At 38.5% G+C, this 14,886-nt stretch overlaps 1 protein-coding gene across 6 annotated transcripts in view; it reads left to right on the top strand.

Annotated features, from left to right (window-relative positions):
- Window positions 1–14,886, top strand: part of PCDH15 (protocadherin related 15) — an 878,455-nt gene that overhangs the window by 763,569 nt on the left and 100,000 nt on the right. For all 6 annotated transcript variants that reach the window (XM_080401549.1, XM_080401544.1, XM_080401545.1 and 3 more), the window contains one exon: window positions 9,642–9,769. In XM_080401549.1, the coding sequence (XP_080257675.1) occupies window positions 9,642–9,769 (128 nt within the window). The remainder of the gene's footprint in view (window positions 1–9,641; window positions 9,770–14,886) is intronic.

Genomic DNA, 14,886 nt, shown 5'->3' on the forward strand with positions numbered 1-14,886 from the left:
CGTGCCCTGAGTAAGAGATAATTCATTGTGTTTGTGTCCAGGCGTGGGGAGCACTGGGTGAATTAAGACACAGAGCACAGTGGGATCCCTTTTTCTCCTTTGCTGCAGGGAGAAGTGAGCTGTCGGGTTTTTTGCTTTTGCTACTCACTGGACTATTTGGCTGACATATTGGCAGGCAGAGAGCCAGAGTGCCAGCCCATTATTGTCAAAAGTGATAAAATTGTTCCATGACAGAGTCTTTCCCACACTGCAGGTTGTGATCCACACTGTTGATAGTCTGAGAGTTACAAAGGAAGGGCCGCCCTTAACTAATTTGGCTCATTTTGCTGTCCTTTTTCTATAATTGGTCTTTGAATTATTGTTCTGACGGATACAATAATAGCCATGAATAGTAGGAAACCCAGCTCTAGTTTATTTCATTGCCAGTTTGGTGCATATGCTTAAGACTATAGAGTATAGATTATAAAGCTGAAAATTCAGATTTTTCAGGGTAGTAATTTGAACAGGATGCAAGTCTGTTTCTTCTGTGTAAAGATTCTACTGTAGAACTTGCTTGCAATACTGAAATTTGTACTTTATGAAAATTTGCTTGCAGATTTTTTTACATTTTGAAAGATATGAGACTTAATGAACTTAAGTATTTGGGAACATGCATAAAATTGCATGATACATTATAGCCTGAGACATTTTAAAGGAGATGGCAGTTAAAGTACAATCATCAGGGTTTCCATTACTACCCTTGTAAGCAGCAGCAGAGTTTTGTATTTTGTCATAGATATTTCTTCCTTAGAAATAATTGAGCATGTGTGTGGTGTAACACAGAGATTATTCAGTAGTCAGAAATTTAATTGTATTAACAGCTCACAGAATCTTACATTACCGTTATAGCCACCATCAATGACAGATCTGGAAAGAGAGAGAAAGAGACAGCTAGTGCCAGTTGGCTGCATTTCTTCATGTCTGGGAGGAGTCCAGTTCAGCTTATATTCTGTAAAATGCGTCCAGGCCATATTCAGTGAGGGAATAAAGCTTCCATGCAGTACACAGCTTTTTTTCAAGTCTTTCTCTGACATGAATGAATAGACGAGGGAGTCAGCAGGTTCCAGCAGAGGTCTTTGGGCAGACCCCTCCAATCAGGGAAGCAGTGGCCTCTGTATCCCTCTTCCAACTCATAGTCTGTGCTAGAGCAGTTCTCCCAACTGGGCAGCAGTTTTTTAAAAAGGTGATGGTTTAATTCTTTTGTTCAGGGATTCTTGATATGACCGGAGTTTGAATTAGGTCCAATTTAAAGGAAGACATGCAGTTGCTGTATGTATTTGGATATCCATGACTATACAGCATGGATTACATTTTGAACATGCACTGTGCTGGATGGATAACTAAAGAATGTGGTAGATATATCTTTTTTAAATACTTCACAAGTATCTGGCTGACTAAATCACTTCTGTATTTGTAATGGAGATCCCTTGACCTCTAGATTTGATTCCTATGTTTGTATGATGTATGTCTTTCCATTTTCTTTGCACCTTTTTCCTTCTTGATGAGTTTTAATCAGGTTAAATACTACTTCTGAGTTTCAGGGCACTGAATTGATGAACTACAGTGGAAGGAGATGAGACAGAATTAATGCACCACTGTGGACTTTGGTGACATTGAAATGATGAACCGCTTTGGTGATAGGTGACTTTGAATGCTCTTCTCTAGAATTATGTGACATTGAGTTAATACACCACTCTGACACTCAATGGCAATGAATTGCTGCCAGTTCCAGTGTTGGATACCGCTGAATCGGTGAACCATTCTGGAATATGTTGGCAGTGAATTGATGACCTACTTGGGAGCTGCAATGATGAGCCCTTCTGGAGCTAGATAACACAACACTGACAAACTGCTCAGCCAAAAAGCAGTGCTGAATTTTACAAAACTCAAAAGCTAGGTACAAATTGTTTTTAACTGTGTGGTATTATAGAAGATAATTATATAGAAGCAGGAGTTTGAGTTTTCATCTGTGCAGTGGAAAAGCAGATGATACAACATTAAGTGTAACTAAGCTTGTCACTCAGTGATAGTGCCAACTGATAGCATAGTAATAACTGAATAAATAAATGAGGAGAGAAAGTAAATTTAGACGTCCTTTGGAGTATAAGAACATAAAACTGGTGACTTAAATAGGGGTTTTAATATATGATGCTAAATCATGCAAAATCACACTCTTGCTTTCAGTAGAATCAAATAAGTTACTTTAACTGAAACTTTATAATATGAAATTACAGTGCATTTTTAGTTCATTTGAATGGAAGAGGAGTTAGGTTTTCCAATGACAGTGAATTTAAAAGGTTGGAATTCTGGCTTGAGGATCAGCAACTGAGGATCCCTGAAAGACCTTCAGCATTTATGGGCTCCTCCAATTCAGTTCAATTTAGCAGCCTGGAGTTTCTTCTGTTTGCTCTTTGCTTATTGGATTGTCTATCACAGTAGACCATAGTGCAGTGGTGTACTATAGGTCAAATTAGAATTGTGATTACTGGCTTCCAAATAGAAGCTTTCAGTTGTCCCTTAATGGATAAGATGAATAAAAGGAACACCTATATATAAGGGGACCATCACAGAACTGCGTGTGACAGGATGTGTTCTGCAGTTGGGAGATACTGCTTTGTAATCTACCACAGAGCAAGCAGCTCCTTCCCCACAGAAAGAGTTGTGAATTAGTGAGCTGAAGGGAATGTATCAGTACAACTAATCATTTACTAAACCAGAAGTACTTCTTGAACAAGAACAGAGGAAGCATCATCTTTTACTTCATTTGAGCACTGTCAGCAGTTCACAAATTTTTTATCTGCATCTCACGGTCCTGCAGTTTGAAACCCAGGGAAATGTGGTCAGAGCTATAACCTTGTTGTGGCAAGTAAGAAAGGGACAGGACGAAGCAGAGGGATTTGTGGGAAACCACAGTCGGCAAAGCAGCAAAGAGAAAGTGCTTCCTGAACACAGTAAGGAAGAGCAGTGCAGGGGTATAGACAAGCAGGGGTGAAGAGAGGGTTCTACCACTAAACTGCACATGGTCCCAGTCATAGGAATGAAAGCATTAGTGGGCATCTGGTTCCTGTGCCACAGATGAAACACCCACTGTGGTATGAGACACCAAGGCTTCCCACTTTGATCTGAAGAGAAGGGTACATTTACAAGGCAGCCAGAATATGTTTGCTTTTGAACACCACAGACAGGGCCACCCACATTCGTCCGAGTACAGAAGTGGAGGATTCAGTCTCATGTTTTCCAGTGTTCACAGTTCCCAGCATCTGAGAGAAGCACATCTTTTCATTCACCATCTCTGTACATACAAGTCTCTCAGCCTGCTTCCTCACTCTTGCTCACTGAACTGCTGCTGACAGCAGTCATCATTTGCTCTCTTATCGTTTCTATCTGTGCATAGCTTCACCCGTCCTCTGTGGCTGCTAAGCAAGGTAGTGTCTGGGCTGTTCCAGTGTCTGCAAACGGGCATGGATGCAAACAGATTGTTTAAAAGTTAAACCTTACAGGCAAAAGTGTTACCAGTTGGCACAGTGCTGCATGAAAGGTTTGTCTTCATTAGAAGCTACTTGTGTTAACAGCTTCTTGCTCAATCAGTTGTTGAGAGGGAGGCCAGAGGGAGTATTTTTGACTGCAGGTTGCTCTGCTGTAGATTTTGTCTTGTTTTGATTGTCTTAGCTAAGGCTGACTGTGAGATGCCTCTTCCTCCCAAGTAAGTCATGTTTTCGTGAAAAGGAGGATTTCTTCTGTCATAGACTTGTAAATGCAATGGAACTCTCCCTGACATCCCCGATCTTGTCACCTGCTTCTTCATTAGGAAACTTCTGGCATTGCTTGGAGTCCCACTATCATCTCTCCCACATCCTCTTTTTTATGTTTGCTTACACTTTTGCTGATTTGATTGGCTCTAATTAAAGAGTAACAAAAGGAAGAGCAACAAGCACATATTTCACATTCCTAGAGTTGCAGGAGTAATGACAGAACCATATTATTGGTTTACTGTCTTTTGAAAGGAATTAAAAAGAAAAGCACTGCAAATAATGAATTTGTTATTTTTTTACAGTTGTGTTTGCACTGGCTTGATAAGCAAATTTATTTTTTAAAAGTGGCAAGTGCCATCTTCGTGTTTGCATCCAGCCTGCTACAGGGGAGAACTAAAACATGATACCCATCCAAACTGTCATGGGTGCTGTGGAATTTAGAGTAGCACAAATTTTTGTTAAAAATCTACTTAGAATTCAAGAAGCAGGAGGTAACGTATCTCAAGAACATTAGACCAGCTGAGGAGGGAATACACTTCTGTGTGTTTTCACTTCAATCAGGTGTGCTAAATATTACATTCACTGCCAGGTCTGAATATGTGATCTTGGTAATGATGTTTTTTATTTTGATATCAAAATATTTTTAAGCAAAAAATCACCCTTCAATTTATTATTTACATGTTTTATTCATTCATTTAGAACTCTCTTTTGCCTTTGGCACAGCCCCAAACAAAAAGTGGTGCATACTAATTCCCCAGAGGTCTGCAGAGGCGCTGTCCCAAGGAGGGTCGTTTCTGTTGCTCAATTGCTACTGTAACCACAAGTGTGAAGCAGGGCTTTGCTGTAGGCATTGGAGGGAAAATGAATAGCAAATGTCATGTTTTTGGTTTTCTAATCACAACATAAACATTCTGGAATCATAAAGCGAAAAGGGATAAGACCAGTTTTGCAATCAAAATTCTGTGACTGCTCCATACTAATTGGGAACGATAGTTTTACTAAAGTATGAAAATTAATTCTGTAACCCTGTATTATTGACTTTTCAAGTAGCCTTACATATTTAGTGTCAAACATGTTGCAAAAGTTTGTGCTAATGCTGTTTTATAAGCTGGCTGCCATGCCAGTCCCTGAATCCAGGAGACATGACAGATGGACAAAGTATGCTGCAGAGCCCTGAGAGCTGTGGTCTGCCTCCTCTGGCACACAGCTCTGGGGTAGTTTCCCTGAAAACCACGGGACAAACTTCAAATTTCTCTGAGCAACAAAGCAATGTATTTTAGAGAGACTGCATAAAATCTTTTCAGTTCCTTTTCAATTATTATTTGGTAGAAAAAGATGTTTTATATTTCTTACAATCAGACCTTTGATCAGTGCTGTTCCAAATACATTGCTGTTTACATCTCATCAGAGCTTCTTTTTACACTGTTCTTGATCAGCTACAGCATATGATGAGCTTCTTCAGGCTTTATGGGCATATGCTGATTTAGATCAAAATGCCACTGAAATATATTCAGTGCTGATTCCTATTTGGTTCTGCCAAATTTGGTGAGGCGAGATTGAGCGCAGCTGCAGTTCAGTTTACCTGCCAAAGTGCAAAGTCTGTTCAACAGACGTGTAAGGCAGTAGTAAAAGCTAAGTGCTGTTGAACCCTGACAAATTATGTTCTTATTCCCAGTTTGATTAAAATGAACTTTTAATAGAGAATAATCTGCTATTACCTACTGCAGAACAGCCACTGCTTGAGCTAGCTGCAGGTTTTTTATGTTAAAATTATCGATGCATGAGAAACAGCTGTATCAATGGCTGGTTTGGCATATTGTATAAGATGAGTGCAGTATCATTGGTGAAAACATAATGTAAAACAAATCTGGTAACACTCAACTGTCCCAGTGTTCAAAAAGCATCGTAGATTAAGTTCATTAAAGTTCAACTTAATTGCTGCAGTCTGACAAGAAACTATGGGCTGACATGAATCATGCACGTTATTAGCACTACTTAAATAAGCAGTGATACTGAAAAGAGTTTACAAGTATGTTTGGGAAGAATGTCTAGGAATGCTAGTACATACTGTTTCTGACCAGCTGCCTGGAGGTTTTGTTATTTGGGGTTTTTTCCTGTGTTAGTCAGTCATATTCTACTAGGTTTAGAGGATCTTCAGGTTTCCTTTAGAGTGGCTTTCAGAATGTTTTCACTCTCCTAAATCAAATCACAGAAACTGAAAGATCCAAATGCTTCATCTTCTAGTTTTGGGAGTGATTATTTAGCTGGAACAGTGCTTGGTTCTTGAAAGCCGAAGATGTCTTACAAAGCAGGTGCAGTTCTGTATTATCTGTGCACTGCAGCTCATCTTGAGAGGGGTCTTGAAGGGAGGAGGCAAACAGGACACAGGAGGCCTTGCAGGAGATTGTGGTGCAGAAACGTCCTTTACAGTGTATTGTCTGGGAGGTTGACTTGGCCTTCATGACTGTTGAACTAATTGGTATGAAAAATCCAGGTAATAAATGTGTCTTAGCAATAAAAATGTGCAGTAGAACTAAAGAAACTGCTTATCAAATATTATCTGCATACTTTGTGCACAGAGAAGCACTTCCCTTACAGCTGAAGGCAGGCACTTACAGTACTCAGTCCATTTTGTTCTCACCTCTTTTTGGCCACCTTGGCAGTCCTGTGGTGCTTTGTCCAGCTTTGTCCAGGGAAAGATGCGCTTTCTTCTTTCACCTGGCCAGCTGTTTCAGTAGCTGTCACAGTAATAAGAATTATACTTCGACTGCATGAAATCTCACAAGAAGTACCATGGAGGAGTAAATTCTGGTTTCAACTCCTGGAATCCATGAAAAATAGTGTAACTGGAGCTGAATTCCAGATCTAGAATACCAAAGAAGGAAGGTTTTACATAAATTGGGATACAAAAATTTCCCTTCTGGAAGGTGAGTCTAAGCATTGGTGTCCTTTGGTGTTCGCTGACCCACCTGTGAATGTATCAGTAACCAGTAGTGCACGTTATCTAGTGGATGCTGTTGCCTCCCTTCAGGTGCCAGAAAAGAGGTCTAGAGCCACACACAAACAATATTTAGAACAAGTATTAACAAATTTGGAAAATGAAGGGGGGGAAAAAAAGAGTCTAATGCCAGAGCCTAAAGCAGACTCTGTAAGAACGTGCTCAGTTTGTGTGCTGTTTTCAATCAGGCAGGGCACTGGAGGTGCAGGGGGGTGGATGTAGGAGCACCATACCCTGTGTCTCTGGGCACCAGAGCCCCGTGTACAGGGGATATCTGACTGAATCAGGCAGAGTGGTTTGGGAAATCCCCATGGTGAAGGGTCTGACACAACCTTCACATGTCTGGCACAGTTTCTGATGAGGGATTTTAATGTGCACTTCTTCTGGGCTTACCTGATGTGAGAATAAGGCAACCTCTGTAACTGAACTGTCGTTCACTACAGCCAGCTGCAGGTTGGAATCAGATAAAAAGCACGCAGTAGGGAGGAGCTCACAGATGCCACGTTCCCCTCCATCTGCCAGAATGAATGAAATATAAGTGGTGTAGAAAATTCAGGCAGCAAGATAAAATGAAGGTATATGTTTAATTTAATGTTAACGATGCTAATGTTACTCTGTATATATGCAGGTTATTTAATGTGCTTTGTGCTTAACGCAATAACTTTCATCTCTCATTTTCAAAGCATTCAACCATTGGTAAACAAATCAGTGTTTTGGCAGCTCAAAGAACTACCAGCAAATTAAACAAATGTTTTTGAGCAAACTGCAAAGCAAACTTTGCACGAGGCTAAGCCACCTCACCAAAACTGGCCTGAAATGATGAAAACAGTGAGCACTATGCAAAAGATGTTTAATTTGCATTAGGAGAGCTAGCGCACATTAGCAAATGCCTAGTCCTACCAGCACTGAATGTGATAGAATTAGGATCTTCCCTACAGCAGTAACCTGGTGCCAGCCATTGATGTAACGGTATATTAGCTCAGCAGGGCAAGGTCACTTACACACATTGCCTGTAATCCTGCTTCAATTGCCTTCTTCCCTAAAGGGTGTAGCTGCAGTGAAAAAGCCTGCCTGGGAATCTAATTTTTCTCAACAGGACTGCAGTTTCTAACTGTAACTTAGTATTGCACCCAGAAACATTAAGGACCTGATTTAACAAAAGAGAGATCTGGCTATTCATAGGACCTCACAATACCTCTTTGAAATTTTTCTTTGCTGTAATTAATAACATAGTCAAGGTAATAAGCGTTTTATTAAAATGAACATAAGCAAACTAGAGATGATTATAAATAGACCATTATGTCCACATTACAGACATTCAGATGTTGGGTTATGGCCTTTTTTTTCATGTCTGTAAAAAGAGAGCTTATCATGAAGTCATTTTCCCATGAAGTAACAGCACCTACGAGTTGTTTAACATATCTGCACAGATCAGTGTGGAAGGTGAATAATTGATTATTCCTCTGAAGAAGCATCATTTCCCTTTTTTCGTTCCTTTCTCTTTTTTCTTTTCTCCTGTACTAATGCATTAGATGGCATTTAAAATGTTTTTCTTAGATTTCAGTTACATTTATGAAGTCCTCATTTTTTTCCCATCACTTGGACCATCAGACTGACAGAACATCTTTGGTGACTTTGGCAAGCTAAGAAATAGTCTGTGGTTTAATTTTTTTGTCCCATGAAGATGCAGCTACTAAGCTCTTCCTAAATGAGACTGGGTTTTGAAGCTAACTCAGATCAGCATGGCACCTGTGCAACATTTAAATTACCCTGGCACTGAAACGAGTTGGGAAAACCAACTCTGAAATGAGGCAATTTATCACTTGAAAATGTGGTTTTAATGAACTGGATATCATCATTTCCAGCAATTTTTCTGGTTTATACAATTCGGAAAGAGACAAACAGATGTTGGTATAGATTACTGCACAGTTGAATCTTTTTTGCACTAGGTCCATAGGTTTTGCTAATGTTTTTTCCTTGCAGAAGGAGAGAGATGTTTATTGTTCAATGGGGTGGATCAGTAACTGTTTAATAAAACACAAATTAACAGCAGTATTTTGCTTGAAGATGTGTTGAACCTCTAGGGGAGGAGTAATACTACTTGAGTTCTCATGGGCCAGGCCAGGTTTGTGATGAAGACAGGCTTAGGCATGCGTTCAATTAACACAGGAAAATAGGTGTTGAGTCTGCTTAGCTAGCGCCATTGTATGACCATTTGTGAGTTTACAGACACCGTGGCACAATCATTAAGTATTTGTGTGGGAATTGGTAATAATTAAAACATTTAAAGCAAGCTGCACATGAAATGCAAAAAGCAAGTTGCTGTTTGCAACATAGCTGCTAGTATACATCGCCTGTTCATTACCTCTTTATAACTCTTGTGAGAATTCAGTGTGATCAGAATCTGTGTAACTGAAGTATTGTTATTTTTACTAGTGCTTTTTTATTTATTTTCCCCAAATAGCTTGCTTTCTAAAGAAAGCCATGGCAGCTTTTTGCTTGCAGGCAAATTCAGATAGCCCTAATATCAAAGTGCAGGTGTGCAGATTATGGGAGTCGTTTTCTATAAAGGTACATATTTCACCTCCCAAGTTAAACTGAGAATCATTCAGAAAAAAATGACAAATGCAGAAACAATAAAGGTAGATTTTAAAAAAATGCATGAAATCACTTCCTTCATGTTCATACTTTTAATAACAAATGTGCTATTATTTCTAATGTGTTTATTTTTTATGCTATTACCCATGCACTATTATACATGATCTGCTTGGTCTGTAAATGTATGAACTCCAGTAAGTGTTGAAAGATATATTGCAAAATGTTCAATGTATGTTTTTCATTCCCTCTTTTAGGTAATACAGCCAAGGTAGTTATTGAAGTAAAGGATGAAAATGACCACGTGCCTGTCTTTACCAAAAAAACGTACATTGGAGGAGTGTCTGAAGATGCCAGAATGTTTTCTTCTGTGCTTAAAGTTAAGGTAAGACTGAAATTTGTTAAATAAGATACACTTGCAGTGGGAAAACATTTATGCTCAGGTGTGATTTCTCACAGCAGTTTCTTCTGAAATTGCTTGAACTTTTCAGACACTGGCATTAATTTCCATTTGATTTCTTCTTATAAACAAGTATAGTGAGCGCACTATAATTCTCATGAAATCAGTGTTTGAGTATGAATAGGAGTGCAATGGTTTCCACTTGTGTGACTGACATGCATTGGCTCAGTATTCCAGCAGTTACTGATACAAGGTTGATCTTGAGCTTAAAAGGTTTTGTTTCTATTGAATTTTATCTGTCCCTTTTTCATTTGATGATTTGTAGCTATCGTTTTAAAGGTGTTGATATTTAGAGGATTCTTTTATGCTGAACACTAGTTTTTACTGTAAATTTTTCTGGCTGCTTCTTTGACAGCAGCATGTTTATGATTTTAAAAGGAAAGAACAGTTTCTGTTTCAGGTCAGCAAAGTAATTTCAAGTCTGTGCATTGTGATTCAATTGTGAGTAAAACTATCTGTAAGTTTTTTTAATAATAAGATAAAATTCAAAGAAAGATTATACATAGAATGTAATTAGCAGGCATAAAAATAGCTTAGAATAAAAGCTATTTGGTTTCCGTATAATACTTTGTGATACAATCTTTTGTGCAGAGACAGCTACAGTCGCTGTCTTTCCAAGTCAGCTTGTTTCCTCTGCCTTTATTTTGTTACCTCAGCAGGCCTCCTGCATCTTTTTTCACCTTAAGTGTTAGTGGAATAGCTTAGAAGTTGCTGATTCTAGCTTATGCGTGAAAGGGCACAGAAATATGACCTGCTAAGAGTTTTACTTTGACCTCATTATGTGTTTAGAGCACCAGGAATGAAATAGAGAATATCAGAGCTTATTAAAATTGTCCATTGGTTTTTTTTTTGTTTTATGGCAGGCCTTCCCAAAGTGTGCCCAGAAATGGCAGAAAAGTGGGAAACTGTTGAACATTGACTATTGGAGAGAAGCCTCTGTAGATGAAAGTTGTTTACTTTTTGAACTAGTCCAGAGTATATATGTATTTTTTAAAAATGTAGTGCTTATCATAGGCAAATTTTTTTCCCCATAGTGTCCATATTGATCTTTTCTAGAAACACATACAGCAGTCTAAGTAAACATCTGGGAATGTACTGAAGATAACTTGGAAAGGGATCATTGTAGTATATAGATCTGCCCTATGCCAATTCCTCCCAACCTCCTCTGCAGGCAGATTGTGTTTGAGGCCACAGCAGGTAGGGACAGACCTGCTGAATGGGGCTGCTCAGGAATTTCACGTTACAGGCTGTGCTTGGGTAGTGCTGTGGCCGAGCTTGTACTTGCTAGTCTTCTGACTGCAAAAATGTGAAGGAGCCTTAATACCACTTTGCCCAAGTGTATTCCTGGTGTAGCAATGGACACTGTTCAGCGGGCAGGATGAAACATTGCCTGATAGAAAGACCTGTGCTCGGCCTGCGGGGTAATTTGGGGAACCTGAGCAGGTAAAATCAGTTGACAGCTCAAAGTCTGTGCAACTTCTCTCATAGCATGAGTAGGAAAGCACTGAGTAGTTACAAAGAAGTAGCAATCCTGAATGAAAGGGAAGGTATAGGGAGAAATTAGGATGAGGGGAGATAAAAGATATTGGCACCTGGAAAGAGTGATTAGCCCAGAAGGCTTGTTAAAAAAGTATCACATTATCAACTGTGAAGTCTCTGTTCGGACTTTGTAAATTAAGTCAAAGAAGTCCTCTAGCATGTGCAGTGCCTGTGTTTACTTTAAAGATTTATTTCTATGTGATTAAAGAAATCGTGTAGTAAGCAATAAAGCACCATTGTGTTTTGAAATAATGTTCAGGGAAAAAAATGCAGAATTTCCTTTTATCAATTTCTTTTCCTCCATCTTCTGTATTGAGGTTTTAAGGTACACCAGATTTTTATGCTATATAAAATACATAGTGACAAATAACCAGATGTCTGCTTAATTCAATGTAAAGGAAATTTTAGATGCATATTTCTAGATTTTATGGCTAGGTTGATCTGAGACCATAATTGAACAGAGTTTTGAAGGTAGGGGTAATATTTTTGTTAATGTCTTTTTTTCCCCAGACATTTTAGTGGTTATTGCTTCTGGCTATGAACCTTGAAGTGAAGCTTTAACATACTCAAAAATAGGAAACCAAAAATTGTGTCAAATCCATGAGCTTTTTAAGTGCTGAAGATAAAAGTACTACACAAAGATACTGGAGTAGATAAAGAATACCGAATAGCAAATTCACTTAGATAAAGGAGTGTTATGTGTGTGAATGAAACACACATATGTGTGTGAATGAAACACAAATGAATCACAAGACACAAATGTAAAATTAACATTTTGAGTTCATCATACAAAATGTGAACAGGCTGTGAAATTGTACCTGGTTTTCGAAGAGGCATTTCTGATTTCTTAGGTACAGGTATTCATGTGTGTCAGTCAAAGGGATAAGGAGTATGTGAAAAAGAGCTGCCATACAGGTAAGGGGCATTTGGGGGTGAAGAGGGGAATCTGGTTTTACCCGCAGAAACATTTGACTCTGAAAAGGTGGTCAGAGCACAGAAAAGGACTATCAAAGTAGGAGAGAAAAGAAATTAAAATTCTATGTCTCTAGCCTGTTTCTGCTAAAACATATGGCAGAATCCTCCCTGACTTTGCTGACAGGCAAAATGGAACAAGGTATAAGACAGAAGTTGTTACTAGGGGATGACATCAGACATAACTGCGTGCTTAGCTAAAGTAAAATTAGAAACAGTTACGAAGTGCTTGTTGCAGAAAATCAGGCTGCGATTTATTGTTCTATTACCAAGCATTTTCAGCAGTTGTTGCTAGTTAGCTTGTTTTCTGTCCTTTAGACAAAAAAGTAATCGTTGTTAGTTAAATACAATGCCCATTCCAATTAGTGTTAACAATAATTAATCAAATTAATGTCTTTCCTTGAAGAGTTCAGGTGAGTAGAATTAAATGAGTAGTTTTCCAAGTTGCAATTTTTAGAAACATTAATAAAGTACACGCATAGTTTGCACTGTATAAATTATTCAGTTTTTGATTCTAATGGGCAAGTTAGGTTCTTAATAGGAGTTTTAAATGCATTTGCTTTCATCTTCTGCATACCTTAATAGCTGCTAAATTTTTTAATGGCATCTGAGTAGTTTTGAATAGAAACTGATATTGTCAGCATATTCTCATTCTTTCTGTCATTGACAACAAGTTTGATGATCCTTGAAGATGGGGTATTTCCCAGCAGAATATTTTTTACAATTGGAAGATGTTAAACTGCGTAATACGCATTATGATGGTTGAAATCATTGTTACTGAGACTCATAGTGGACCAACAATTTCTTATTATGAATAGTGTCATGTTATTTGTCACAGCAATGCCATACAGTCATCGTTACAGAAAAGCATGCAGCACTTCCTGCACACTGGGACCCAATCTTGCCACTTTTTTCCCCTGTACTCCAAGGAGATACTAGCAATAAATGAGTATTAAAGGGGTAGAAGTGACATTTTAATAGGTTTAAGTACATTCCATTATCCTGAGGGAAGAAGACAGTGTTTATTTTAAATTAAAGTATAAGATTGTTGCTGCCAAATAAAGAACAGACTCTGAATTGAGCCAGTGTTTTCCTTGTATTAAACAAAATTAGTCATTCTAGAGGTATAACAGGGACTCTGTTGATTCAGTCTTAGCTTGTTTGTGTTTTCGCTTGATTTTTGTCTGTGACAGATTTTGCTTGAAAACCTGAAAGTTGAAGACTTCTATTAGTAATGGATGATTTGGATAGTCAGGTCAGTTCTTGGAAAATTCTCAGTCCACCCTTTCTTTGTCAGTCACTGGGGGGGGTATGGGGGGGGGAGTGTTTTTAATACCAACTCCTACTCATCACTCTCCAACCCATCACTATCCAGTGCCCTTATTTTTATATCCCTTCATATGAATATCCATGCTCCTCTATTGACCTATGTCAGTTTCTGCATCTGTGGACAGGGCTAATATAAGTCATAACATTGTTCTGTACCAAGGCATTTATTGTGCTGTCAATATGTAGAGGTGGTTGTGAAGTGAGATGCTTAAGAAATTGTACAGAGGAGGGGATAAACTGACATCTGTAGAACAGCAGGGCATATTAAAAGAGAAATGAGGACAACCCAATTCAGTGAAGAGGGAATAAGAAAGAAAGAAACAGCATTTGATCAGAGGTGAGATAGGATCCATTTACTGCATTTGTATCATAAAAATGCAACTCAAGGTAACAATGATATATTTTTCATTACTTTTTCATCAGTTGTGTAACTGTTATGTACCATGGAAAGGGATAAATAAGCTGTGAGTGAAGATAATTCACATTGTGAGCACCTACATTTCCCTTCTCATGTGAAAGTGATGAAGTACAGCAAAGTTCTCCTTTTTTGAGGAGAACACTTAGCCCAACTGTTGGGTAGGCAACCATTTGGCACACTATTTAATTGGCATCATATAGTAGCAAAAAGTTTTCTGTAACACAACTTTTATAGCATAATTTACTAGTTAACCATGTTTCAGCAGACCTTCACAGAAAATCACAGTCATTAATTATATTTTTATATTTTAAGCACAGATTTGTGTTTTATTTGCCTCAATGGGTACAAGAAAAATTTCCCAACAAGAGCCTTCTGGCAGTCTGGCAGAAGATGCTACTTCTGGAAGCCCTGTTCTGGCTCTGCTAGCAAGAAATGCCTTTTTTGTGGAGTCGCAGAAAGAGATACTGTTGTTTGAAAATAAGAATTAGATCTATTGCAGGAAAGCAAAGGAAGGGTTTAAATAGATAATACCTGAGTTGAGGTAATCTGTGTACCTATATCTACTTCAGCCTTTTACATCTGAAGATCAGGGTCTGGAATTTCCTGTTAAGCACAAGTACCAGATAGCGGTTTGACTTCTGTTACACTTTATCCGTGCATTTGTTTTTGAGGAAAGTATCGTGACAGAAAACCAAGATCTATCTTGAAACTTCTTCTTTCTCCTAAAAGCTCAAAATCAAAGCTGTTTGTGGCTTTAGCAGAGGATTTGAATGAACACCACATT

Source organism: Falco punctatus, assembly GCF_963210335.1.
Source record: "Falco punctatus genome assembly, chromosome: 9".
In the NCBI taxonomy this organism is placed as follows: Eukaryota; Metazoa; Chordata; class Aves; order Falconiformes; family Falconidae; genus Falco; species Falco punctatus.